This window comes from Neopelma chrysocephalum, unplaced genomic scaffold (assembly GCF_003984885.1).
Source record: "Neopelma chrysocephalum unplaced genomic scaffold, ASM398488v2 Primary Assembly neopelma1_26, whole genome shotgun sequence".
Lineage (NCBI taxonomy): Eukaryota > Metazoa > Chordata > Aves > Passeriformes > Pipridae > Neopelma > Neopelma chrysocephalum.
This window is the reverse complement of record NW_020897695.1, coordinates 13,770,526-13,795,484: the sequence shown is the minus strand read 5'-3', so window position 1 is coordinate 13,795,484 and position 24,959 is coordinate 13,770,526. Positions and strand designations below refer to the sequence as shown.

At 47.6% G+C, this 24,959-nt stretch overlaps 1 protein-coding gene across 1 annotated transcript in view; it reads right to left on the bottom strand.

Moving 5' to 3' along the window:
• LIMD1 (LIM domains containing 1) overlaps window positions 1–14,605 on the bottom strand; it is a 33,108-nt gene extending 18,503 nt beyond the window's left edge. Inside the window, exons 1-2 of the mRNA XM_027675629.1 lie at window positions 13,345–14,605; window positions 2,924–3,025 (exon numbers count right to left, since the gene is read on the bottom strand). Of these exons, the coding sequence (XP_027531430.1) occupies window positions 2,924–3,025; window positions 13,345–14,479 (1,237 nt within the window). The 5' untranslated portion in view covers window positions 14,480–14,605. The remainder of the gene's footprint in view (window positions 1–2,923; window positions 3,026–13,344) is intronic.
• Window positions 14,606–24,959: the final 10,354 nt, after the last annotated feature.

Below are 24,959 nucleotides of genomic sequence, written 5' to 3'. Positions count from 1 at the left end.
TCTGAACATATGTGTATTGGGAAGCAGAAGGTGGAGGAAATTTGGCACTATGAGGTATCACTCCCCCCAACCCTTTGCTTCTTAGACCCTGTTGGTTTTCTCTGTCAGGGAAACGAATACACATTTGGACACAAATCCAACTACAAGCAAAATTAGAAATCCTCCCTAGAATGAAAACAGCAGGACAGTGGTTATAAATATCTGGAGGACAATATGCTTTACCTTAATAGGTAATTTTGTATATTTTATTTATTGGAGTAGAGGATAGTCAGTGTTCCATCGGAGCAGAAATTTTAGGATTGAAATCATGAGCAACCTTGACTTCTCAAAGTCAAGTTTGTCCTGGATGGTGTCCAAGATGAACTCCACTTGACCTTAAAAGCACTACTTACTTTTTAGCTAGAAACCAGAGTTTCCTCTAGACAGGCAACACTGTCCAAACAAATATTTATTTTTCTGGCAGATAAAATAGTCTTACCACATTTACTGCAGTGACACAGACGACAGAAAACCTGCAGAGAGGCATGTGTTCTCCCTGGGTGAACGACAGAGCTGTGTGCCCTTTGTCCCCATAGCAGCTGATGGTCTGTGGGACTGGGAAATTACTTCAGTCTGCAAAAGGGGGGATTCCCCTAGGGTACATTTCCTCCCTGAGCACAGGGCAGGACAGCATGTACCAGCCCAGGCATCGTGAGTCAAGCAGCCACAATTCAAAGAGGTTTGATGAATCAGAACAAGCCAGGCAGCAAAGCTCCAGAGCAAGCGACCGGTGCTTGAAGGCCATGCAGAGCATGGGGGCAGTGCAGGAAACCTCCCCCTGCTCTGGATGGTTTCTTGCAAGCCTTGCTGCCCATCGAGGTGTGCGCACATGAGGGAAACACCACTACTGTGGGGGCCTCCCTCCAGTGACACTCTTCTTGAGAGTGCTGGGAATCCAACATCACCACACACCCTCCCCTCCATTCATCCATGTCACCCTGGCTGGCTGCCGCTGCTTCCAGTTTCCATCTTGGTACAGACACTGCCACGATGGGATAGACTTGAGCTTTCATGACTGGTTACTCTCCTGCACATAACAAGCTGAATTAGGCTCTCGCTTATCCTCCCATGACTTGCATTCCCCTTTTTTATTTTGTATTGGAATACAGTATTTTCTACTCAGCTCCAGATTCCCCGATCTTTTTTTCCCCTCCCTATCATCTTCCCTAGCTTTATTTTTAATTTTACTTTCCATTTGAAACCCTTTGCCCCAACACATCTACTTAGCACATTTCTCAGTTACAGACCGGGTAAGAGAGAAAATGGGCTTCACTTTGCTAACCTTAGCTTCTTTCCACCTTTCTAAATCTCACCTGACATCTACACCTTTTTGTCTTGCATTGGAAACCTTTTGGAAAGGGTTGACTTTTAGAATAAGCAGCAAATAATTGTTCTTTCAACCCACTTCATTAGAAATGGGATTGAGCTAATTTTTAACCAAATACAGACAAACATAAACAGAAGTAACCATGGATACCTCTGCGATCACAAGTACCTTTGTAACACTGGTCTCCAAATAAAGGTAGTAAAATTCATTCTAAAAAGAGGATTGAAAGTGTTTCTTTCTAAAGCACCAGTTGCACAGTAGTAATGTTAGAAATTTAAGACAGCTCGAACCTGCTGCTGGATTATTTTTAACAAGAGCTTTGGCTACAAGGGCAGTTCAGAGGCATCCCGGCCATAGAGGGTGAGAGGTCCCTGAAACAAAGTCCTGGTTGCAGCCAGGAATCCTCTCCATGGGAGGAGATTAATGAATTAATTTTGAATTAATTTATAAGAGAGGACAGAAGAGTGAGATGCTGACTTCTGAGCCTTTAGGAAACTGCCATTACACGCAAAGACCACTTTTTCTTTTCAATTTTCGGTTGGATGATGGTGAAGTGCTGTACCGAAAACATAGGTGAGGCAGGGCAGCTGGTGTTGGACAGCTGGGAAATGAGCACAGTTCAAGGTTCAGCTATTATTAAAAAGCATACACATCTTTCTATATTTATTCCCACTTTACAGCTCCAAATAAAACACATGCAGTCCTGATGAGTTTACAACTCTAAATACAACCCAGGAGAAAAACCCTAAGCCTCATCTGGGAAAACCAAACTCATATATACAAAAGCAGCAGCAGATTATTTTTTTTTCTGCCACCACATACACAGCTACATTTCTAAAAATATGCTACTAGTGCTGGAGTTAAACATAATAAAATAGAAAAAACACTGTCTTACAAACACAGCCGCAATTTAAAAGCAGGTGGCCTGTTCCTCACCCCAGTTCCATTACAGACCTCATTGAAAAGCCGCTTAGGAGGATCCTCACATTGCAGCATGCTGTACGCTCCAGCAAGCCTCAGGTGGGGGTCTGACAAGCAGCAGGGAGGTCAGCAGGGACTCCTGAACTATTTACTCTGTTTCTTGGTAGATTTCACAGGGCCCATCATCGCTGCTCCCTGCCTGATACCTCTGCACAATAACCAGTTCCACTGGCCTTCCCTGGGGTCCTCAGACTGAAAGGCCAGAATGGCTGTAAAGTCTGATGAGACAAAACCCTCTACGTGCCAGCTAAGGCATATTCACTGCCACTTTGAAAAAATACTCACATAAGTAAAAAAAAATGTGGCTATAACTGAGAGGCAGAGGAATGAAAACAACCATCCCCCATACCAGAAGGCAGAAGCCTGGCACAATCCAAAATATCTTTTCTACATGCCTCGCAACAATCCATTCAAAAACAAACAGCAACCAGCACCAAAACATACAGCTGTGGCAGACTCCATAGATAATTCAATAACCACCTTCTTTTTCCCCCTTTCTTTACACCAGAAAAATGTTAAGCCCAAAGAATTAGCTCCAGGGCCTGGCCCCGCAGCAGGCCAAGCAGGGGTACTCACTGCAGGCTCCACAAGTGAAGCAGCTGTCGTGGTAGAGGTTGCCCATGGCCTGGCAAGCCTGGTTTGCTCCATACACTCCCTTGCTGCACTTCACACAGGTGCCTGGAAGAGAGAACAGGGAGACAGAGGTCAGAAGTGGGACCCAAGGGGGTGTCTGGGATCACTGGTTGGGTGACAACACATGTAGTTCATCATGGTGGCTTGACAGCTTAGGACCACATGTTTCATTGAAGCCACAAGGCACAGGTGACACCAGCAACACCTGCCCTGAGAGATGCTGTTAACAGTCATCTGTTAACAGACGCTGTCACGACGGTCATCAAACCTCCACAGTGTAAGACTCTTGCAAAAAAATAAACTGCACAAGAACAGCCCTGTCTGGCTACAGTGAAATCTCCTTCCTTCTCCCTACAACCTTTATAAACATCTAACCCTGTTTAAGGACCCTCACAAAAGCCTGAATATTAGTAAGTGGTGCTCAGAGCTGTTCACAGACCTATCGCTTCTGCTACTTATTGTATAAGATAAGCTTGATGGTTGCAACTGATGTGAGAAAAACACACCTCTTCACTTAGCTCCCCCAGCTTCAGCTCTTGTCTGCTGAAGGCCCTACAGATCTCCCACTGAAACAGAGCTGGGCTACATGACACCTACCTCTCTTCCCTCTATCAGTCACACAGGTGCTATCTACAAACCACCTATCTGCAGACATTCCTCTCACCTCTTGCAGGAAAAGGCAAGAAAAACGTGAGTTTTGAGGAGAGGATACCGAGCAGCGGAGCAGGGCTGACTCTCAGGTGGCCAATGGGGTGAGGGAGAGCCAAGGAAAGCACATACAATCAACTTCTGGCTATAAACTGTCCCAAGTGCAAGCTCAAGCTGTTCCTCATACTCAGGCTTCCCTGCCACCACCGTTACCTAAAGACCAGGGTCAGCTCTAGAGCTCCAGAGGAGGGAGATGACCGCACTCAGCTCAGTTTCTTGCTGGCACAGCCAAGCACCTTTCCACTAGCATTCATCCTGGATGTGGGGCTCCAACCCAAAACCCAAGCTGGGCAGAGAGCATAGGATGAGGATTTCTACCTCACGAGGACGCCTCTGGGACCCTCCAGGCCTACCCGAAGGGGCTGGAAATGCACAAATGGGGCAGATGCATAGTAGGGGTGGTGGAGAGGGATTGCAGGGAGAAGACTTTAGCACTGCAGATTTGCAAAGGTTGTTATGTGTTCACCTAGGACTTCTCAAATCTCACCACATTTCCATGTAAAACTATTTTGATAACAGAGTAAGAAGTGACAACTGAGTTTCACGCCCCCTACGCTAGAAGGATCTGCTCCCTCCACCTTGCAAGGAGAAATGCATCAAGTCCACCCAAAACCACTAACGGAGGCCTGAGAGACAAAGTCGATTACCGAGGAAAATGACACATCAAGCCAGCTTACTCACTTCAGCATCACCCTGTGATTGTGATAGATCATTTTTAGAGCAGCATCACTCTTTAACTACATCTAAATTAGAAACTTTAATTTGTGTTCAAGCAAATAAACACAAATCTACCCAAAATGGGCAGTGTGAAGGAAAAATAGGTGATGTGTTTCTGTCTCTGGTCCACAATGACTCTGATGTGACTTCACCTCCAGGTCTCTCCTTCCACTGCTGCTCAGTCTCATTCACCCTGACTCTTAAATTCCCTGAAGCAAGGGACTGTCGGTCACATCTTGCTCCTACTGGCCCAAGAGGAGGGACAGCATCATCTTGCTGGAGATCCTTAGTTATGCTGTGGTTAATAAAATGTGGCTTCTTTTGGGGCACCACAAGCTCCAGATTAATTGGAAAGGTCTGGAGAAAGTTAGGAAGAAACTCAACATGCTTACGACAGTGCTGAAAAGTAACTCCCAACTCTGGCAGCACCACGCTGGCACTCCCAGGGTGGGTAACAATTTCTTCCTTCATCCAATAGCTGTGGCCATCAGTTTTCACATTCCAGGGATAAAAACACTCAGGAGTCCTTTGCAGTAGCATACACATGGCTGCTGAAAAGCAGATCCTTGATTTTACCAGATTTTTCCTGAGCAGACCTGGCTCTCTGTGCTGCAGCTGCCTGTGTGCATTCAAACAGCATGCTGAAAGCTGTCCTAGTGCTGCGCCAAGCCCCACTGCACTCAGAGCCAGAGTCCAAAATGAGACAAACCTGGACAGAAGAGTGCAGAGAATAATTAGTTACTTTGTTTTGTCCAAATCCAACACTAACTGAAACACTAGCTTGGCTGCGGGCCCACCCCAGTACACAGACTGGCACCAAGTGAACAAAACTTGCTAGTTCTTTTTGAACTGAGCAGGTTTATCTCATTTATTGAAAGAAACATTTTAAGGAAGCAAAAGATAAATCATGCAGGCATTAAAGAAAGATTAAAAAAAAAAGTCAAGGCAAAGATAAGAAAATTTGCCTTTTCAAATGGATGTGCTCTCCCAGGAATGCACACATTCAGCAGCAGCCTGAGTTTTTGTGCAATGATCTGACACAAGAGCTAACAACTCAAAATTCCCTCTTGACTACAGCAATGCTGAGCAGAAAGTTTCGAGACCAGAAAACCTGCCAATTTTCCACGACACCCACCAAGTTTTCCACAGAGCCAATGTAGTTATTGCACTGCAAGTGCTGCATTTTTCCCTTCTCCGTGCCAATGAGTGGCTGCTCCAGAAAAATTCACCAGCGTGCTCCTATTTCCTCCTTTCCACAAAGCAGCCAGGTGACACTGACTATGGATGAGCAGCAAGAAGAAGCAGGAGGCAGAAGGCACAGCAGCTGAGTGCAGAAACAGCGCCCAGTAAAGATGCTGGCAGGTATAAGCCACTATGAAACATGCTTATGCAAACCTCATGGAGGGCAGAAATTGCCTCTGCTGTCTCCTGTCCAGCCCATTAAGCTTCAGAATGTAGCCACTGCCCCTGTGGGTTCCCCAGTAGGACAGATGACACTGGCCAGGTCCTGTAAGAGCTGCCCAGGCTCCCGCATCCGTACCAAAACCTTCCTCCACCTCCCAACCTATACCAACCCCATTATCTTTCCTCCTTCCTTTCAGTACGTACTCCATTTCATCCCCTGATAACTCTTTCGTCCACTTCTTTGAAAATGTAGGCCCCTAAAACATGGAAAATAAAGTCATAGGATGAAAGGGCTTTTAAAATAAGTCGACAATGTTGTCTGTAAAAACTATAATGTGATAAATTACTCAACTATGTAGTAACCAGCCATGCTATAAATATTCATACATGTCCTGTGCCAAGGCTGACAAGTGAAAAATGGCATTATGGCACATCTGTATCTAGTTTATGTTCTTGCATGTATTTGCTAAATCTTATTTGGAAGCCTATTAAATCTCAGTAGCAAGTGGAATTACTCTGTAAATAAGTCTTTGCTTTTTCCAGATACAATATTCTGAAGTATTTTAAGCAACATACTTGAGCCTTCATCCCTGATTCTCAGGACATCTCCCTGAAAATGCAAAAAAAAGGTGATTTTTATTGATTTTTCATTTCCTTTTGCCTTTTTTTTATCATTCACTCCTGCTGTCACAATGATCCTGTTTTTTTGGCTTAGGCTATGCAAGGGAAAAGCAATACCTGTTGCTGACGGCAGCCAGTCGCTGAGCTCAGCAACACGTGTGTGAAGCCAACCTGATGGAAGGCAGCGCAACAGGGGCCACCTCCAACCCCATCCCACTGCAAAACAGGCTCTGTGCCCTGCTCCACGCCAGCTTCAACAACTATTTCCCGAAACAGTGCTGAGTGTGCTTTCTGCTAGCCAGGGCGTACTGTTAAAATGTCAGCAGCATCAGTCCAGCCCCACATGCCGCTGACACTAGTCAGCAATTCCGGGTAATTTTCTTGGCATGGAGCAGCTTTTAGCAGAAACTTCTGTCCTCAGCTCGAAGCAGAGTGATCCTGAGTAGCCACAGCTCAGCAAGATGCCCGATTCCAGTGCTCGGTAACTTTGCCACACATAAAAAGAGTTCATGCAAGCGCCGATTCAAGCAGACATGCCCTCTGAAATTACAGGTTTGAACCTTAGACAACATTATTAGGAAGAAATGAAAGGTTTCTCTTTTACCACCAGGATGACAAACACATGCACGGCACCAGTAAATTCATGGCCCAGTACACGAGCAGAATGGTAGCCAGATCTGGAAAGGGAAAGGGATGGAAACTGCTGATTTCGGCTCAATTTCTGCCGGCAGGGCAACCGGCTCCGGACAACAAAGAAATCTCTGTTCCCTTTTGCATCATGCGGCAAGCAACCGCCCGAGCTGCAGCTGAGTGTCTGAACAAAGGGACTTTTGGGGCAGAGCTGGGACCGAAAACATACCCTGTAGGCCACTTCCCCGCACTTGCCATACTCCATCTCTACACTGCAAACCAGGAGGGCTGTCACCAGGAACAGCCTCGGCTTACGTGACCAGATAGGTTTGATGCAGACCTCAAGGGCTGTCAGAAATGAAAGCAAACCCGGTGCTCAATCTGAAATGTCAGTCCCACCCTCAAAGTTCAACAAGTGCATTTCCATTTACCACCAGACCCTAAGCCACTGGAGACATTTTTTCCTCCAAGTGTTGCTATTTCACACTCACCAGAAGGAGTTGTGTTACTTACTATATCCCACTCACTAAAAATTTAACATAAGCCATGATGAACAGGAGCATTTTCTGGGGCTTGTTGGTATGATTTATTTCAACATGCCAGACAACATCGATCTACAAAGCAAGAACAGAGTTGGGCGTTTTTCCAGCAGCACCCCTCTTCTTTTCAGCAGCATCCTCTCCTCAGCAACACCCAGTACAGCCCAGCTTTCCTATGCTCCTTGTTGGGTTTGCTAAGGCTGTTGCTTAATTTTGAAGGGTCAAATGCAACGGTGTGCTGCTTCCGTGGTGAGATTTCCTTGCCATGTCAATTTGGTCCCAGATAAGAGGATTGCAGTGGCAGGATGACTGTGGTGGTGTGGGTTTGCATATGTGGCTAATCCAGAAACAGCACTTGAAGAGTAAGTCTGTCCTACCCCTTGCATATACTCCATGCAAGCCACATTTCCACAATCAGATTGACTCTTCTCCAACAGATGTAACTGCCTTTTCCCCCTTCCTTACAGGAGACCGGATTTATGCTGAAGAACCCCCCAGAGACTTTGCACATAAATACCTCTGGTATCACTGTTCCCATCTGTCCACACATGCACAGAGCTAATCCAGTAGACCCAGAAGTTGTACCTTCGCAAGGGTCCTCCCCGCTAGAATGCTGCTCTGACACTCTGACAGGGAGGACTCTGTGAAGGGACAGCTTGTGCATTTCCAGCCCATCTACTTATCCCAGGAGAACCAAACCCTCCACTTGTACACACATTTCAAAGACTGTGCTGAGAAAAGCCTTCACCCTGTCATACACAATGTGATGCTCAGTTCTGCTTTTATTTCAGAATTTATCCAGAACCTGAACTCACCTCCCCGTGGTTCACCATAACCAAGTAATTTCTGCATCAAATTCTGAGTTACACACATTGCATGCCTTGCTATGCTGTTATCCACTACTGTACTATTGCTCTTGCTGAAGAGGTGATTTCAAGGGGATCTGGAGGCCCAGGTGAGACGGAGTGTGTGGAAAACCTGGCAGTTTGGTTCTGTTCACTACTGTGAACAGTGGTAGTAAAGATGTACAGACACTCTCTGCCCAAACGCAACTTTTCTGTACTTTTTTTCATGCCATGTTCTTGACCCGAGACCTTGCTGTAGACCTTCATGTACACACTGCCAGTGAAGGACAAAAATGCCATCAAACTCACGTCAGTGACATTTTAAGTACCTTATAGTGACGTCAGAGATTATGATAACTCCAGTGCTACATGAATGAGGCTCCTTATTCCTTTCAATTCTAACTGCCACAGAATCCTGGCTGAAAGACTAACAGCTCCTCTGCCTCAACTTCTTCCTTTTTCTTTCCTTCTGATATATTTTTCCTTAGCTTGCAAACCCAGCTGAGCTCCCCAGAGGAAGGGAGGAGAAGTGCATACTGCTGTAATCTTGAAGAACCATATTCCAGGCCAATAGTTATTTGCTTGGTTCCTTGCAATGAGATAAGCTTTGCAATCCGCACACACCCACTAGCCCAAGTGCCGTGATCCTTCCAGCTTTCCTTGTTCCACCAGGACCTGTCTCACCCTGCCTCCCCCCTCCTCTCCGCTGCAGGCAGGCATCTCCTTTTAGCTTTGGTACTCTCCCAGGAGCAGGTAGAGAAGGATGCCTCTGCTCATTGCCAGTGGAAATGACGCCATTATCATCACCCACCACATACAAAACAAACTCAGAGGAACTTTCATTTTAATCAGAAAATTCTCCACTTGCCAGCTCTGAAATGCCCTTGTTGCTGCCGAAGCATCCTGGTGCAGCACCATCAGCAGCGTTCCATAAAGTCCATGGGTGTGTTCAGCCCTAAAGTTAAACGAGCTGCAGTTTCGGCAGTGGTGAAACACTAACGTCACTGTGCACAACACTCCAAAAGAGCACTGCTGGCCTTTGAGCTGCCCACACCCATTCAAAGGTGCTGGGTCTCCACAGGGTTGAGAGATTCAGCTACTGCTCTGCTTCTGCCAAGAGGAAAAAAATCTGCAGGCTTTGCTATGAGATCTTCTCTGCCCAACTGCTGGGAAGCATCCCAGTTTTTCACTGCAAAACAAGATGCCCAGGGCCCTTCTAAACACCCACAGCTTATCAGTTCTGCTGTAAGTACCAAGGAAGCCAGAATTCAACACCTAACAAACACAACAAGAAAAAATGGTTTTAAAAAGAACTCTTGGTAAGGATGTAGATAATCCCCCATCAGGTGGAGATTTCCATCTAGTTATACGAAATAAGCAGTGGTCAAAATGTCATGCAACATGTTACGCCTCTAAAAGCACCCATCTGTGCCTGCAGATCCAAGGAACTGTGTGGTACCATGGGCTCTGCTAAAACAATCAAACCTCCCTGCAGACCCCTCAGCACACCTCAGCCAGGCCTCTCCTCTACCAAGTCACTTCCAGGCAGTGCAGGCAGATGCTTGGTTTGGTTATGCATCTGTCTGGATCTCACCTGAAAACTCATGCAGCACCAGTCCTTGGGATGGTGATGCTTGACTTAACTAAACATCTGGGTTGTGCTACTGCAGCTGTTGCAACTCTGCCATTCACTCCTGTTTAATTAATCTTCTGTTTTGCCAAGGGAAGATGAAGGCTGGTTCACCCACAGTAACACCATGGAAAATCAGTGGGATTCAGGCACCTTACTCCTGCATGTTCCCTGAAAACAGGACATTAAAAAAAACCTCAATAAATCCTAAGCTGGCTTCCAACACCACCTCCTGGGGACACGGGGCCCCTTCCCTGCACAGGAACCAGCCTCTCCAAGGAGCAACTTCAGGTTTTCCCTCCCCAGGCTTAAGACCTGGATAATACCTGAGACTCCTTATGTCCTCCTTGACAGCCCACATAAATCAAGTCAGCACTTCAAAAGCCCTCTTGGAGAACCCAAATTCCTCCAGAGACACGTGAAGCCTATGCAGCTCACACATAGGTCACTATTTTAAAAAAAAAGGAGAAAAAGAAAGAGAATTCTTGGCTTTGTTTGCTTCTTTCCTTTCACTTATTACACATACCCTGAGCAGACAAAAAGCATTTTGCACAGCAAGCTGGTACTGACAGATAACCAGGCTGTTACTCTTCAGTGGAGCATCCTACCTGCATTATGCGTAGTCCCTAGCTTATCCTTTCCTAGGCTTTCATTTACAAACACACATTTTAACACAGTGAAGGAAAAAGCAGCTCCTTTACTGTGATCAGAATTAATTGTTCATTGTAAATATCTGGTCCTGACTGAGACAGACTGAAGGACTGCACGTTAACATGACAGTATGTTAACATGAGACAGTCTCATCTTCAAAAAAATCTCCTTGTTACAAAAGCAGCACACAAAATCAGGAGAACTGAAAACGTTTTTGATAAAATACTTCAGTCATTTGCACTTCAGTCCTAGTTAAATTTCCTGGCTCCAATGTATTGCAAAGCTGCTGCAATAGACTTGCCTTCGCTGGGGAAAAAGTCTGCAACAAAACAAACTATTGATCCTTTTTATCACTATTACATAAAAGTATTTATTTTCCATCCTAAAGTTGCTTGTTTGAGGGTAGGACATAGCAAAAATAGAGTCAGAAGAGCAGCTGGGCCCTTTATTCCTACAAAGGAAGTAAGGTAATTGAAAAAATGAAAATAAAAGTGAGAAATAGAGTGGGAGGAGGAGACCCAGAATTAAAATACCTCAGTACTTGCCCCTTCCTGTTCCTTGGTCCTCCGCAGGGCAGATTTGCTGAGCCTTCCCCCACAGAGCTGTGGCTCCACAAAACTTTATATCTTCCTCTGCCATGACTCCATTGTTTCTTTTTTTCTACTCCCTCTCTTCCATCCCAAATTTCTCAGACACTACATTTTGGTGCAAAAATCTCCTGCCAGCAGGATGTCAAAATACCTCACTGGGGACCAGGCAGCCTCCATCCCTCCTCCCTCCCTGCGGCTCACCGGTACCTCAGCTGCCTGACCAGACGGACTCTCTGTGCTGCCGAATTACTCCTGCTTCACTATAAATTTCCCATAGGACAAAAGCCTCCTTTTGCCTCCAACCCTTATTTTGTGACAAAAATGTAAAAATAATCTAACTACTGACTGGGTTGCCCTGCTTCCTCACCCAATCCCCATGCACATTTTGGATGAGGTACAATCCAGACGGTTTACTTGCACCATTAGGAGAAGACACACGCAGCAGGCTCTGTTGGAGAGACCCCTGACACGTCTCCAGTGGACCTGAATGCCACCTCCAGAAAAACATTCCCATTTTTGAGCACCACTTCCCACGAGACTGCTGTCCCAACCCCATCTCCATTACCAGCTTTTGTCCCAGCACTCAGCTGCCCCCCCCAAGGCTCCTTGAGCCCATTCAAACCGCACGCTGCCCGCACGGGACGGAAAGTGCCAAAACATGTTTCCAGGCCAAAACACTCTAAGTACAGCAACTCAACACAGCACTTTTCTGTGACAGGAAAAAACTGTGCTTGCCCTGCCACAGGGCTGAATCCAGTCTCAGATACTAAACAAACAGCCCCAGCACAGCCCTCTGCGGGCAAGTACTACGGCCTGATGCCAAGACATATTATGTTACGCAATTTGCAGATGGGCACTCAGTGGGCCCTCCAGCTACATCCCCAAAGTTTGGTGTGAAGCCCTTGTGTGGCTCAGACTACTGCTGGGTCACCCACTAATCCCACTGGACATAATCCTGTGTAACAGCACCTGTGCAGCCTGAGATGCAGACCCTTCCTTGGCACCAAGCTGGAGAGTTTAATCTGTCCCTGCTTCTACTTCTGTGACTGCAGGTCTAAAACCATGAGAAAAGTCCATACACTAGTCCTGCTCCTGTTGTTTCTTGAGCTAACTGTGGAGTTTTCAGCCTTCCCAGCAACTCTGGCTTTCCCTCTTCCAAAAGCTGAACTATTTTATCTGATGTTGAATTGTAAATTGAAACAGCAAGGAAAGGAAACACTGAATTTGCCCCTCATCTTCTGCCATCCTGGCAGGACATCTAATATTCTCACTGGGAGACCTTCACAGGTAAGTGGTCCCTTTTCACTGCCAAGTGCCAGTGACAACCTCTGGTGGTGGTCTGTACTCCTTGTAAACCCAAGATTTAGGGAAGAACATGCCACCGCCTGTTTTTCTGCCATTTTCAGGATGCATCAATCCTTTCAGTGCTGATGGGAACAAGTTGCCAATCCTGGCAACTTTGGGAAACCACCACTCTTCCCATCCCCAAGCAACACCTCTTGAAGAGATCCCGCAAGCATACCTGGTTGTGGCCACCTCACTGAGGGGGTGGGTGCCACCAAGCCTCCCCTGAGCTCTGTGCCCTTCTCCATGACTGCAGTGCATGCAGGCACAACTCTTCTGCAGGCTGGAGGGCTGCCTTCCTGCCTACACGTGGTCTGGCCACATCCTTTTAATACATGGAGAACCAGGAGTACTGTCAAGAAAAGTTAAGTGCCTCCCTGCCGGCAATGAAGGGCACTTCAAAATATAACAGCTCCAGCTTCTTTTCAGCACTGTCCTTCCCCAAAGCTGCTAAACTACTTCTGCTTTAAAATTAAAGAGGTAGGATTAAAGGAAAAGGTGCTGCAGGAGGAAGAGCTTCCAGTCCCTGTCATAAATAAAAGTTAAATAATACACCCTCCCTCTGGGCAACTGAAAGAGCACAACCAAGGAGAGGTACAGGCAAATGCAATCCTGCAGGTCCAAACCCTGCAGTGACACTTTGCAATGAGCCCTCCTCCTGGCAACAGGTGGATTGCCTCCTTACCAAAGTAATCGGCCTTTGGCCGAGCATCCATCTCCTGCTCCAGGCGCTGGGTCAGTGCCTCCAGCTTCAGCTCGGCCGCCGATGGCCCCTGCTCTGGCTGTGGGAGAAGGGTCTGGCAGGGCAGCTTCACCTTTGCTGTGCTGGAGCTATCCAGGTGCCCGGAGTCTGACCGTGGCCCGCTCACGCCCTCCGGGCAAAGTGGCTGTGGAGCATTTGGAGCCACCAGCCCTCGCAAGGCCTGGCGTGAGGAGCCTGGCTCTGGGTTCACGCCACCGCCATTGGGCTTGTGGTTTTGCCCGTGGGCCACGAAGTGGCCACCTGGGCTGGGGTAGGCAGCGGTGTGCTGGTAATCTGCACTGGGGACACTGGGTGCAGAGCTTGGTGGGTAGGGCAGCGAGACACCCTGGTACCACAGCTGCTTGCCATCTCCTCCGGCTTTGGGACCACAGGGCTCAGCGGGGCCTGAAAACCCCCGGGCGGGCTGCACCGAAGGCGTCGAGAAGGACGAAGACCGCTGCTGCAGCGCGGCCTCCTCTGGCCCTGCCGAGGGTGCCGGGGGGGTGCGGGCGTTCGAGAAGGAGGAGGATCTCTGCCCGGCTGGCGTCGGGTCACGGCCCCCAGCACCTCGCCGGCCCTCACCGCCATTCTCCTGTCCAGAGCTCCCGGGCTGCTGCTCCCCGCGCCCCGCGCCAGGCTGTGAGCACCCCGCTCTGGGCATCCTGTCAGGCTCCGCTTCCCAGCCCCGGCGCCCGGCCTGGCTCCCGGGGGCCTCGGCACGTGCCCCACTCTCTCCGAAGCCGCGCTCCCCTCCCTCGTAGGGCCTCGCTCGGGGCCCCTCGGCGGCGGGGGGCGGCTTGGCCCCCCGCGGCACCGGCGGGCTGGGCCGGGCGGCGTGGAAGGCGGCAGCCCCTCCGTTCATCGCAGCCATCAGCATCTCCTCCTGCTGCTGCTGCTGCTGCTGCTGGAGGTGGATCTTTGCCATCTTCGTGGCGAAGACCCGCCTGGTCTCCTCGAACTCGGGGTTGTTGCCGGCAGCTTTGTCCACGCGAAAGAGACCGTCCTTGGAGGCCTCGTACATGTTGAGGTCCTCGATGAACTTGCTGGCTTCCAGACCCAGGTCGTCGTACTTATCCATCCTGCCTGGCTTAGTGGGATGACCCCCGCCTTCCTCCTCCTCCTCCTCTTCCTCCTGCTGCTGCTCCCGTTTCCCGCCGGGACCAGGGCAATGCCGGCAGCGGCGCCCGCTCCGTCCCGCCGCGCCCGTCCCCGGGGGGGTGTGGCCGTGGGCGGGGCCAAGAGGCGGGGCCACGAGGCGGGGCCACACTGCCACGCCCGCGGACCCGCCTCCTGGCCACGCCCCCCGCGCGCTCATCCCAGTTCCGTGGGGGCCGCGCGTGCGGAAGATCGAGGGATGTCACGCGCGGCTCCAAAGACGTCACAAGGTGTCAGATCACGCTTGGGAAGGGGCTCGGAAAGGCAGCAGAGCTGGGAAGGGGGCTTGGAAATCCGTGCACGCGGTGGTTAAAGTCACCCAGGTGATCTCGTCCCACCTCTGGATAATAGTCCTTTTCTCACCCTGCCAGCCCGGAAACCCTCCTGGAAAACCCTTGTAAAAAGTCACACTCGCCCGTCTTGAAGGAAGCCAGTACTCCCCCACCCCCGCCGAAAAAATGTGAGGAAATCTCCATAATTATTGGAGCAATCAGTCTGTACAGTAGGAAATTGTATGAATTTTCTTAATATAGATACACATGCTATGCTGGATAGTTATGCTTAAGTGAGCACGCCTAAAGGACCTAGGATCATTGCAAGGAGGACAGCCCCTAACCTGAAGAATAAAGGATACCCCTGGATGCCCAAGGTAACATTGGCATCCCAGGTCTGCCGACACCTTTGGGAACTCCCCACCCTATTATCCAGCATCATAGGCATGTATCTGCAGCAAGACTAACTCCAGGGACATTTAGATCAGGAAAGAAGTAGATAGATCATGATGTCATAAAATTATAGTTCCTTTCAAATACAGTGGCCTGTGCGTGTTACTTAGAGATGGGTCAAATCATGTTGTTTGCTTGAAAGGTAAAGGAACAGGGTGTAAAAGTGCATTCGGGATGCCCCAATGTAATCAGACACCTCAGGCACATGATTAAAGACTTACCCTTGTGATTCTACACTTTGCATCCCAGGCTCCCTCCTCCGTCAGCATGGGCCAATTGCAAAATTTCTATGGTAAAACTCAGCTGGGGGTGCTCAGAGGTTGAGGGGGGGCTGCAGTGGGAACTGCTGGGCTCAGGAGAGCTGTGTGCAGGGAGCTGTGGTATCTCTAAGTAAATTTACCTGTGCAGTTGATCCTACGGGCCCAGACACGTGTCCTGTGTTCCCAGAACTTGTTATTGTAATTCTCCCCCGGGCTCCAGGAGGTAGGGCCAAATGTTAAGGAATGTGGAAATTTGCTGCGTTTAATAATTGTGAATTGGGCTGCGAGCAAAATATGTCAGAAAAAAAAATCTTCTCCCCTCTTTACCAGTTCCCTTACAAAAGCACTCCTGAGTGACTGAGGCCAAATCTAAAATATTCTGACTCTTCCAGTGAGTTTTGGCCAACGTGCTTAAAAATCATGGCACTGTGAGCCCCTGGAAAAGATGCCTGTCTTCTTTCAAAGCAACCTCTGAATTGGTTTGGTGCCTCGAAAGAGGCTCCATGCTGAACCAAGAGGCTGGAGGCTTGTCCCTGCAGAAATAGCTTTAGGCTGGAGCTTGAGCTGGTAGGCTGATAAACTTTGGACTCACAAAAGTTAGCCCAGCCATAGCTGGGCTTATATAACAGGGTTAGATAAGCGGGTTTATGGTTCCTAGGGAAGACGGGTGGATAGGAATCCCAGCACAGGGCAAAGCACAGCAGTGGAGCTCCCCCAGTCCCCAGGACCTAGAGAAGGGGGACCCCAGCACATGCTGCCATTAACCATAGCCTGACACTTTTTTTGAAGGATTTACGGTGTTGGAGCTTTTCAAAATATCAGGAAAATGTCCCAACTGTCAAAAAATCCTGTGTATCTAACCTTTCCAAGCCTTCCTCTGCCCTGGGGGTGAGGGAAGGAGGGCAGTCACAGCTCCTTCAGGCTCATCCCCACAAGTCCTGTTTCACTTTGGGAGAAACTGGGTGCCTTGGAGGCTAAACGTTGCCTTGCATAAGCCCCGACAGCTCAGGAGGGTTCAGCCTCCATCTGGACATCTGTCATGCAAAGCACAGCAAGGCCCTGCCTGTGGCAGGGCCCTTTAGGCTGGAGTGGAAGGGGTTTGCCTCCCATTTTTGTGGCTGGGAGAGGCCACAGTAGCCCCCAGCAGCTGTTTTGTGCCAGGTAGGTGTAGGGTCAAGCCACCAGCTACCAAGAGTGAGAGTGACTACCTCTTTTGTGGGACTTGACCAAAACCGTCGAGTTTGAGGTTAAGCTCAGCTGGGGCGGTGAAAGCCAAAACAGTTTCAGTGTCTAAAGAGCATCCTCGGAAAAGTCCAGTTCAGGTCTGGTTTTGCAACATCCTGGGCTGACTAGGAGACCCACAGAAAGGGGCCGAGGTGTGGGATGCCACCTCCCTGGCTTCAGGCTGCTTTTGGAGACCAGCTTAGCTGAGATGCTCTGTTTTCAGTATGACTGCTTTAATTTAAAATGGGGAGGGTCCAAAGCTAAAACAATAAGCAACAAAGTTGGTACTGAACCATGGATTGCTTGAGTCCATATTTGTGTGGAGAATGACAGAAAGGAAACAGAGCAGCAGGTAGATAAGGATTGGAGTGTGAGTCCCACCAGTGCTTTACTCGCCAGAGGAATCTGCGACCTTAGTGGACAAAGAGCAATTGAAAAGGAAATTACACATGCTCTCGCACCTTCTTGCATTTTTCTTACCAAAGTATGTAAAGTTAATCAAGGGGAGGTACATTGCGATCCAGCATATCAGACTCAGACTTGTGTGTCTGTTGGAGTTTTTCTCTTCCAACACACTGAAATGAGGCTCTTCATTCCTCTAGGAAAAAACCCCTTTGGTGGAACAGAAGTGTTTGGGAATAGACATCTCTATTTTCAGCTTTCAACAAACAAACCAAGGAAGAATCTGTAACTTCCCCTAGATCATGACTTTTTTTCTGACTTTCTTTTTTAAGGGTCATGCATACATTTTCTGCTATTACTTTTTATCTAACATCTGTAAGTCCTTTTAGAGTCCGACCCACAGGAGTTCACCATCTTGGGATGGAAAGGAGTGGGGGGAAGCAGTCTTCTTGCCAAACGGCCACTCTGGATGCTGCTGACCTTCACCAGCTATGTAAAGTACATTTCCTTCCTATGCCAAAGGATCAAATCAGCTGTCTGCAGAACAATGCTTGTGCAGACGACATGGAAAAGGCTGCTGAAGCCCTTCGCACAGGGAACCATCGCGCTGGGCTTGGCCTCCTTCCAGGCTCCTCATGCATGAGCAGACACTTTGATGGCAAGCGCCTTCGAAGGGGGATCAGAGCCAAGCAATTCAAAGGCATTTTGGTGTTGAATTCGCAACGCTTTCAGTGAACATTAGGCAGCAAAATACCTTTGAAGTTTCATGCTCAGATTTATTCTTTCTGTGAGATTTGGGCTAGAGCTATTCCCAAGTGAGCAGATGATTAACTTGAACTTTCTACTAAGACTGGAGATGTAATACTACACTGACTTGCAGACCCTTCTGCTGGGATTAGATATGGTCCTGCATTTTTATAGTTCCTGTGACTTTTACAGCCCATGCCTATTAAGAAATTAAGGGGTCCACGATTGCTGTTCTAGCAGAGGACCAAAATTTACATGCCAATTTGAATCAACTTATTCTAAACTCTATCCCCTGAGGAAAAAAATTTAAAAAACATTCCTCATTTATTCTGTTTTTGTTCCTGTGGGCAAGGCTTACACACTGCATTTACTCATGCAAAATAATGCTGACAGCTTGTAACTCAGCCCCACTCCACGTGGCAATCGCAGCTGCCCGTGGGGCGGAGAGAGGCGGGGATTTGGGGAGAAGCAGCCCCTAGTGGTGTTCCCAGGATTCGGCTCTACCTCAGTGAGAGTGCTGGGCACATTATCACAGCCTTGTGCTGGGGCGGCACAGCCCTCCAGGGCCGGCAGGCTGGGGCAAAGCGCTGCCTGCCGGGGTAAACAGGAAAGTCGCAAATGAGAGCAGGGAGGGGATCATCTGTCTTTATTTTTTGCTGCCACGTTGGGCTCTGGACTCATATTGCAGAGAGATGGAGCAAATGCGGAGAAATCCACCCCCCCACACCGCCCCAATCATTTTTCTATCTGTGAGAAAACGCCCTCAGATTTTAAAGCATGACAACAGCCCGGGGCTGTATAGTTTACAGAAAAACATGATTAGGAGGTGTCTGGGTGCCAATTTTTAGCTAGATCTCTCTCCAAAAGCAACTATTGCATAGTCAGTCTGCCTATTTGCAACCAAACTAGTACAAGGAACCAGCGGCTGGCAGCACACCAGTTTCTTTGTGGACATTTCCAGGTCTAATCCCTGGTGCCTGTCTCCCCAGGGCCATAGCTGTCCCAGGCAGGTCTTTTCCCAAAGAAACGTGGACTGTGGACACCATTCTGCAGCGCTTGAGATACATGCTCTGTGTGTTTTAGAGGTTTTAAATAAATGTGCCATTTACCTGCACCAGTCGGGTGCTCTATACCAGGTGGATGATGCATCCACAGGGCTGTAGGGCAAATAAGAGGGTGGAGGAGGAGGGAGAGATGGAGCAAGGCGACTGTAGAGGTGAGCCTGGGGGCTGCTGTGGGTGGGAAAGCTGGGCTCAAGCCGGGGGCCAGGCTGCTGGCTGGGCCGCTGTGGAGGTGGAGAGGCCAAACCTCAGCCTCTGCCTTCCAAAAGGTTTTCAGGAAACCAGCAGGGCAGGGCTGGAAGATGTTGTTCCTCCCCATGGCTGCCCCAGGGGCCCCTGTATTCCTCCAGGAGGCCTGCCCTGCCTGCTGCCTGCTCTGCCAGCCCTGCCTGCAACCTGCCTTGCCTGCTGCCTACACATTTAACCCCCAAGCTGCAGGGGCAGCCTGAAGGCTGGGGGCAGCCCAGGTGCCAACCATGCAGCCTGGGTTGGTGCATACCCTCCCCCAGGGTGAGGGCAGAAGTGGGTCTGTCCGGACTTGGATGTTTTGCTCCTGCTGTGGTACAAGTGCCTACTACAGGGCATGATCTCTACAGGGAATTATGCTAAGAGTATTAACCAACATTAATTTAATTAACACTAAGGGCACAGAAGGGCCAGGGCAGTACAGAGACAGCTTTCCACACTGCTTTTCAGAAGAGGTATGGATGCTTCACACAAAGTTTTCAGGGTCACATTCCTTAAATAGCTGCACCTGCAAGCATCACTGGAGTGCTGCAGGCCCTGCTCACATGTGGGTAAACTGAGGCAGGGAAGGGTTACCTAGCAGGCCACACCTTGGGAAGGTTAGAGGAACCATGGGGAATGACTGAGATACCAAACAGGAGTCCAGAAGCAGCAGAGAGAGAAGAGGCTGCAGATCCCCAAGCTGCAGCAGTTCTGTCTCAATGAGGAAGGCCAGAGCTGGGTGCCAAGTGCTTGGCTGCTGCTCTAGGGCAGAGAAAGACCTTTACCTTCCTTTCTTCAGCTTCTCCAGGTGCCATCAGTGGTGGTGGAGACACTGCTCTCCCTTCACTGTCTCTCCATGGGGCCAAACGCTTTTGGTGGCTAGAGTTGCACCAAAATAATGCAGATAGCTCTGTTGGTTTTCCTGCCCCTGCTCAAAAGAATATGGAATCGTTTGTTTTCTCCATTTTCTACTGAAAAGAGCCTTTTATCAGAACAAGAATTTGCCTGGAGAATTTTCCAGCTCTGTTCCCCTGCCTCTTTATCAGTGCATTAACACAAACAGCACTGTGACCTTTTTAACCAACATATGTGGCCTTCAGTAATGCTGGGCTGGAAGCACTCCACAGGTCAGACGACATCCTGCCATCAGTCATCGGCCTCACGTGGCTTGGTGGACTTCGAGTGGATTTGCCAGATGCAGTCAGTGCATCCACCCCATTCTTCTGTGCATGTCCTAAGAGAAGCTCTCTGACTAACAGATGTTTTTAAATGCTCTTTCACATGGGAAAATTGGGAAGTATATGTTTTTATTGCACCCTTGCTATTTCATCTAGCCACGTGGATCTCCAGGGATGGAGACGTACTTAAGAAAAATATTCACTTTTAAAAGCTTCTACAGATTTTTTTTCACAATACTTTCTTGGCTTAGCCAGTCCGGCAACGCACACTTGTATTTCTGTTTTGTGGCAATTAGTAAGATTTGCTAGTTAAACCGCTGTGTGTTTAAAGACAATTGATTTCCCTTTGTAGCACAAAACAATTTCCTGTTATGCCAATTCTCTTAATCTTCATCAGAAACAAACCCAGGCTGCTGTTGCCAATAATGTGTCAAGTTCCTTTATTAAATCAGTCTCTTTTCTGCCCTGGTTGTGTGTCCTGTGTTTATTATTCCTGATCAGTGGACTGGATCACCTACAGCTGTTATGACTATGTATTTCTCTTCACATATTGTTGGCAACAAACACAGTTATTGAAAAGCAACTCCCCTTGCTCGGCAGCTTGTGCGTCTCTTCTGGCAGTGGGAAGTGGGTGTGCTGGGAGATCCCTGGACCTTTTACGCTCGGTTTTGGCACGTGTAAAAAACTACTGGCAGATAAGGAAGTTCAGAGCCTTAGATGTGAGTGTGGGCTGTCCCCTTGGAGCCAGCCCAGGGAGCACAGCTGTATCTAAGAGAGCAAGCACAAAGGTACACATTTCTGCTCACATAAATGTATAGGTTCTGTTTAGACTTATATTGAGGAAGACCAGGCTCCTCAAATAAAAGAACTTCTTATGCCCAGCACAAGCAGAACGTGAATATTCAACTCATTATACTTAAGCCTGTTCTGTTTATACGTTCCTTTGCTGAGTGAGCAAGTCAGCTGCCCAAAAGGGAGACCAAATTGGTGTGGCCCAGGCAGATGAGCATGCAAGGAAATATCCTTGGTTTTCAGTATTGGAGGGTACTTTTTGACACCAAAACCTCTTACAGGTTTGCGCCATGTTCACCTGTTGACTTGGACTTGAGTTTGCAGTGTCTCATGGCCAATGTAAAGGCTGGCAGAACAAAAGCCATGAGGACTTCTCTGCAGTGTTGCTACATCCAGGCAAAAATACTCCCATTCAGAGGCACTAGCAACTTAAAAAGCCAGGAAAACCTGTTCAAACTCTGACTACATAGAACACTAGAGCTAACTTTGTACGGGAGATGATGCTGGTTTACAACTCTCCAAGGTTTAAACTAGACCTGAACTTACCCAATCCAAGGTTGACTTCAGTGAGAGAAGTGCCATGAGACTCAAAGGTTGTGTGTGACTTGGGGCCTCCTGGGAGAGACGGGGTTAGTGCATTGCAGACTGCTTTGTGGTACCGGAAAGTCACATTATTCGGGAAAGGGGAAAAAAATCCCACCTTTCCTCCACATGTCAGGCAAGATCTCTTTTATCATCTGGGCTGCAGATGAGAGCTCTGATCCTGTTCCCTCCTGCACAGAGATAATACTCCAGTTCAGTTCTTCTCTGGCTATGGCTGAGACTTGCTAAAATCTCCCTCTGATCTACTGTGATCAGCTTCATTCCCCTGAGACACAAACCCCATTTCCATGAAAAAAATCCAAAACCCACAGTGTAGTTTCAGCAGCACTTTTTGAAGTGAAAGCAGATGTTACCTGGACTGGCAGAAGTCAGCGGGATAGTGAGTATATTCACCACTCAGGTTCTGTGGTGATAGACCTGGCTGCATATTGAACACTTGTCTTACAGCACTGTCCTTTGATACAAAATCGGCTCAGGTCATAATAGGAGAGGACTGAAGAAACAGAAGCAGAAAAAGCATCCAGCAAAACCAGTGTATGTACTCTTCTGAGTCAATAAATATAAATAAATAAAGGCAATCCTGTCTTCGTAAACTGCAGTAAGTATTGCAAAACTACAAAAAACCTCCCAAACAAACAAAACCCCCAATCTTGTACTCATTTATAACCAAGCTTTTAGAAAAATCTCATGTCCTGCAAACCTCCCTAGGAAGGAACAACCAGCAAAGCACTAGTTAACATTCTTTCTGGTTCATGTTGATTGTAATTGGTTTAGAGAGTAGGAATAGCTTTCTGTGAGGCCTTACACTGAAGAAGGAGAGACTGCAAAGCCTGCTTGTTTCTTCTGGAGGGAGAATTTCCACAGATAATGCAGGTCATACAAAGTCAGATCAGAAAGAGCCATCGTTAATCAGAAGTCAGTTCTGAGGCATTACTTTAATCTGGTAAGAGAGCACACAGAGCTGATTTCGCACCAAATCTCCATGTTTGGGCTCTGGTGAAGGACATGGAAAAATATAAGCCTGTAGAACAACACCCTTGTATAGGTTTTTTTTCAAAGCACAGGTGGAACAGTCTGGCTAGAGAACTGTCTTAACTAGTGACCTAAACTGTAACAGTGCCTGCTAATGTGATGTAAAAAGCCCTACTGCCTTGCTCCAAAGCAGCATGGGCATGTCCATGTCCCCTCAGTCACTGGAACTGACTATGAAGCACTCGTGACAGATAACACATTTTTCTACACAGTGGTGTCTTCCAGCACATTTCAGTGTCCCCATCACCCCAGCATCTGAGATCCTTTCTCATGAAATCAATGGCACTGGAAAGGTACTTAGTGACCTTTCAGGACTTCGCCAGCTTTTGTTTTTCTGGAATCAATGTTTGAAGACTGGACTTTATTGAAATTTAGTCGCATGAACCATTTTGGTTAGAAAGTGTGCCACTAATTATTTTTTAAATTTGAAATTACTTAAAATAGAAATTCAATACAGGTTGGATCAGTGCAATGACCAATCTTCTATCACCTTGAGCCACAGGATGCTGAAAATGCCCCTTCCGTGTCATGGATCCTTTTCTTGGAGTAGTTTGTCCTGGATCTATCCCACAGGGTTTAGCAAACCTCCCACATCATCTTTGGTTCATCATTTCATGGAATAAGGACAGTGGCAGCAATGCCTTTTTAATGTGTGCAATGAACACAGTGCAATTTGACTGATCACTCGCTGGCACCTTCCTTCTCACTTCTCAAGTATCCCCCTTCCACATTTAAAACTCCCATGCTATTTACCCTCTGAACTCTTCAAGAGGACACAATCTGTAGTAATACCATATACCATCTTCAGCATAAAGATGCTGTGTGACACAAGTAACAACTGTTAAATAAACGAGACTTCTGTGATAAGTTATTTTACAAAGGCTTAGTAACAGGCTTCAGCCTGTGTATGATTACCAGGCCCATCTAGGCACAGAGGAAACCAGTGAGTTACAATCATTGTAAGATAAATGGCAGTCGTGCTTCAGAGCAGGTCAACCTTGTAAGAAATGTCAGCAGCTGCCAGGACAACTGCACAGTTCTGCAGCTGGCACCTCTGCTGTCTTTCAAACATACACTTACCAGGGGATTAGGCTCTGTCACACTGCCTGCATCATCTCTCTCACTCACTTTTTCACCACCTTTTTTGTATCCTCTAGACCACACTGAATTACAACTTACTGTAAACACACTGGCATGATTTCTGACCGTATACTTTTTGTGCGATTTCTGTTCACTACCTTTCCTTTTTTAGCCTGTAGAAATCCATTCCTTATTTTGATTTTTGCCTGAATCACCAACCGACATCTACAATTCACTTCCTCAGGCAAGAGCAAATACCCACAAGTGCTAACAGCAATAAACACTGTGGGCTGCTGCCCGGCCCTGCAGTGACTGCAGCTTTTGTTTAAAGGCACCACAGGGCTGCTGGGCTTACAACATCTTTCTGCATCCTTGTAAATTTTAAAAGTTTTTATTTACACCAAACATGTCACCTTTCCCCCAAAGAAAAACTCTGTTAAAATGGTTCCACAGGGTGTGTTGAACTTTTATACAGAAAAGAAAAAAAAAGCAGGACTGTGCTGTGCCACAGATTTTACTTTAAAGGATCCCTTTCATAGTCCTTTTAGGCGCTTCTGAACAGGAGTTTTATGAATTTATAACAACATATATGTCAGGCAGACACTGGAATTCAAATTATTTTAACTCCAACTAAAGGCCTGTGTTTGAATGTCTGAATGCATTCCTTTGTGGCTCAGATTTCTGGATCTTAAAACTGCGAAGACCGTATCTTCATTATAAATATTCCATTCCTTAAGTCATTCTTGTGTCAAAGGACTGCTGGAGAGAAAATCTGCACAAGTGTGGTCCAGGAGGAAGCAGAAATCAGAAGAGTTTTGTTGCAGAAGTACAGATGCCAAATGTGCTTGCTGAGCCTGGCATCTCTGTTATGTAGCTACATCTTTGGTACCAAAAATGCATAAAAGCAAAATGAATATTGGCATTGCTTAGTTAGTACCTACATGGCAATGTGATCTGTCTTGATCCTAGTTGCTTAGGATCTATTGCACTTATCTACTGCTACGGGGGAGATTTTTGTTGGTTTCCTTTTAATCTAATATAGAGTCTGGATGCCTGCTGGGCTGGAGGGTT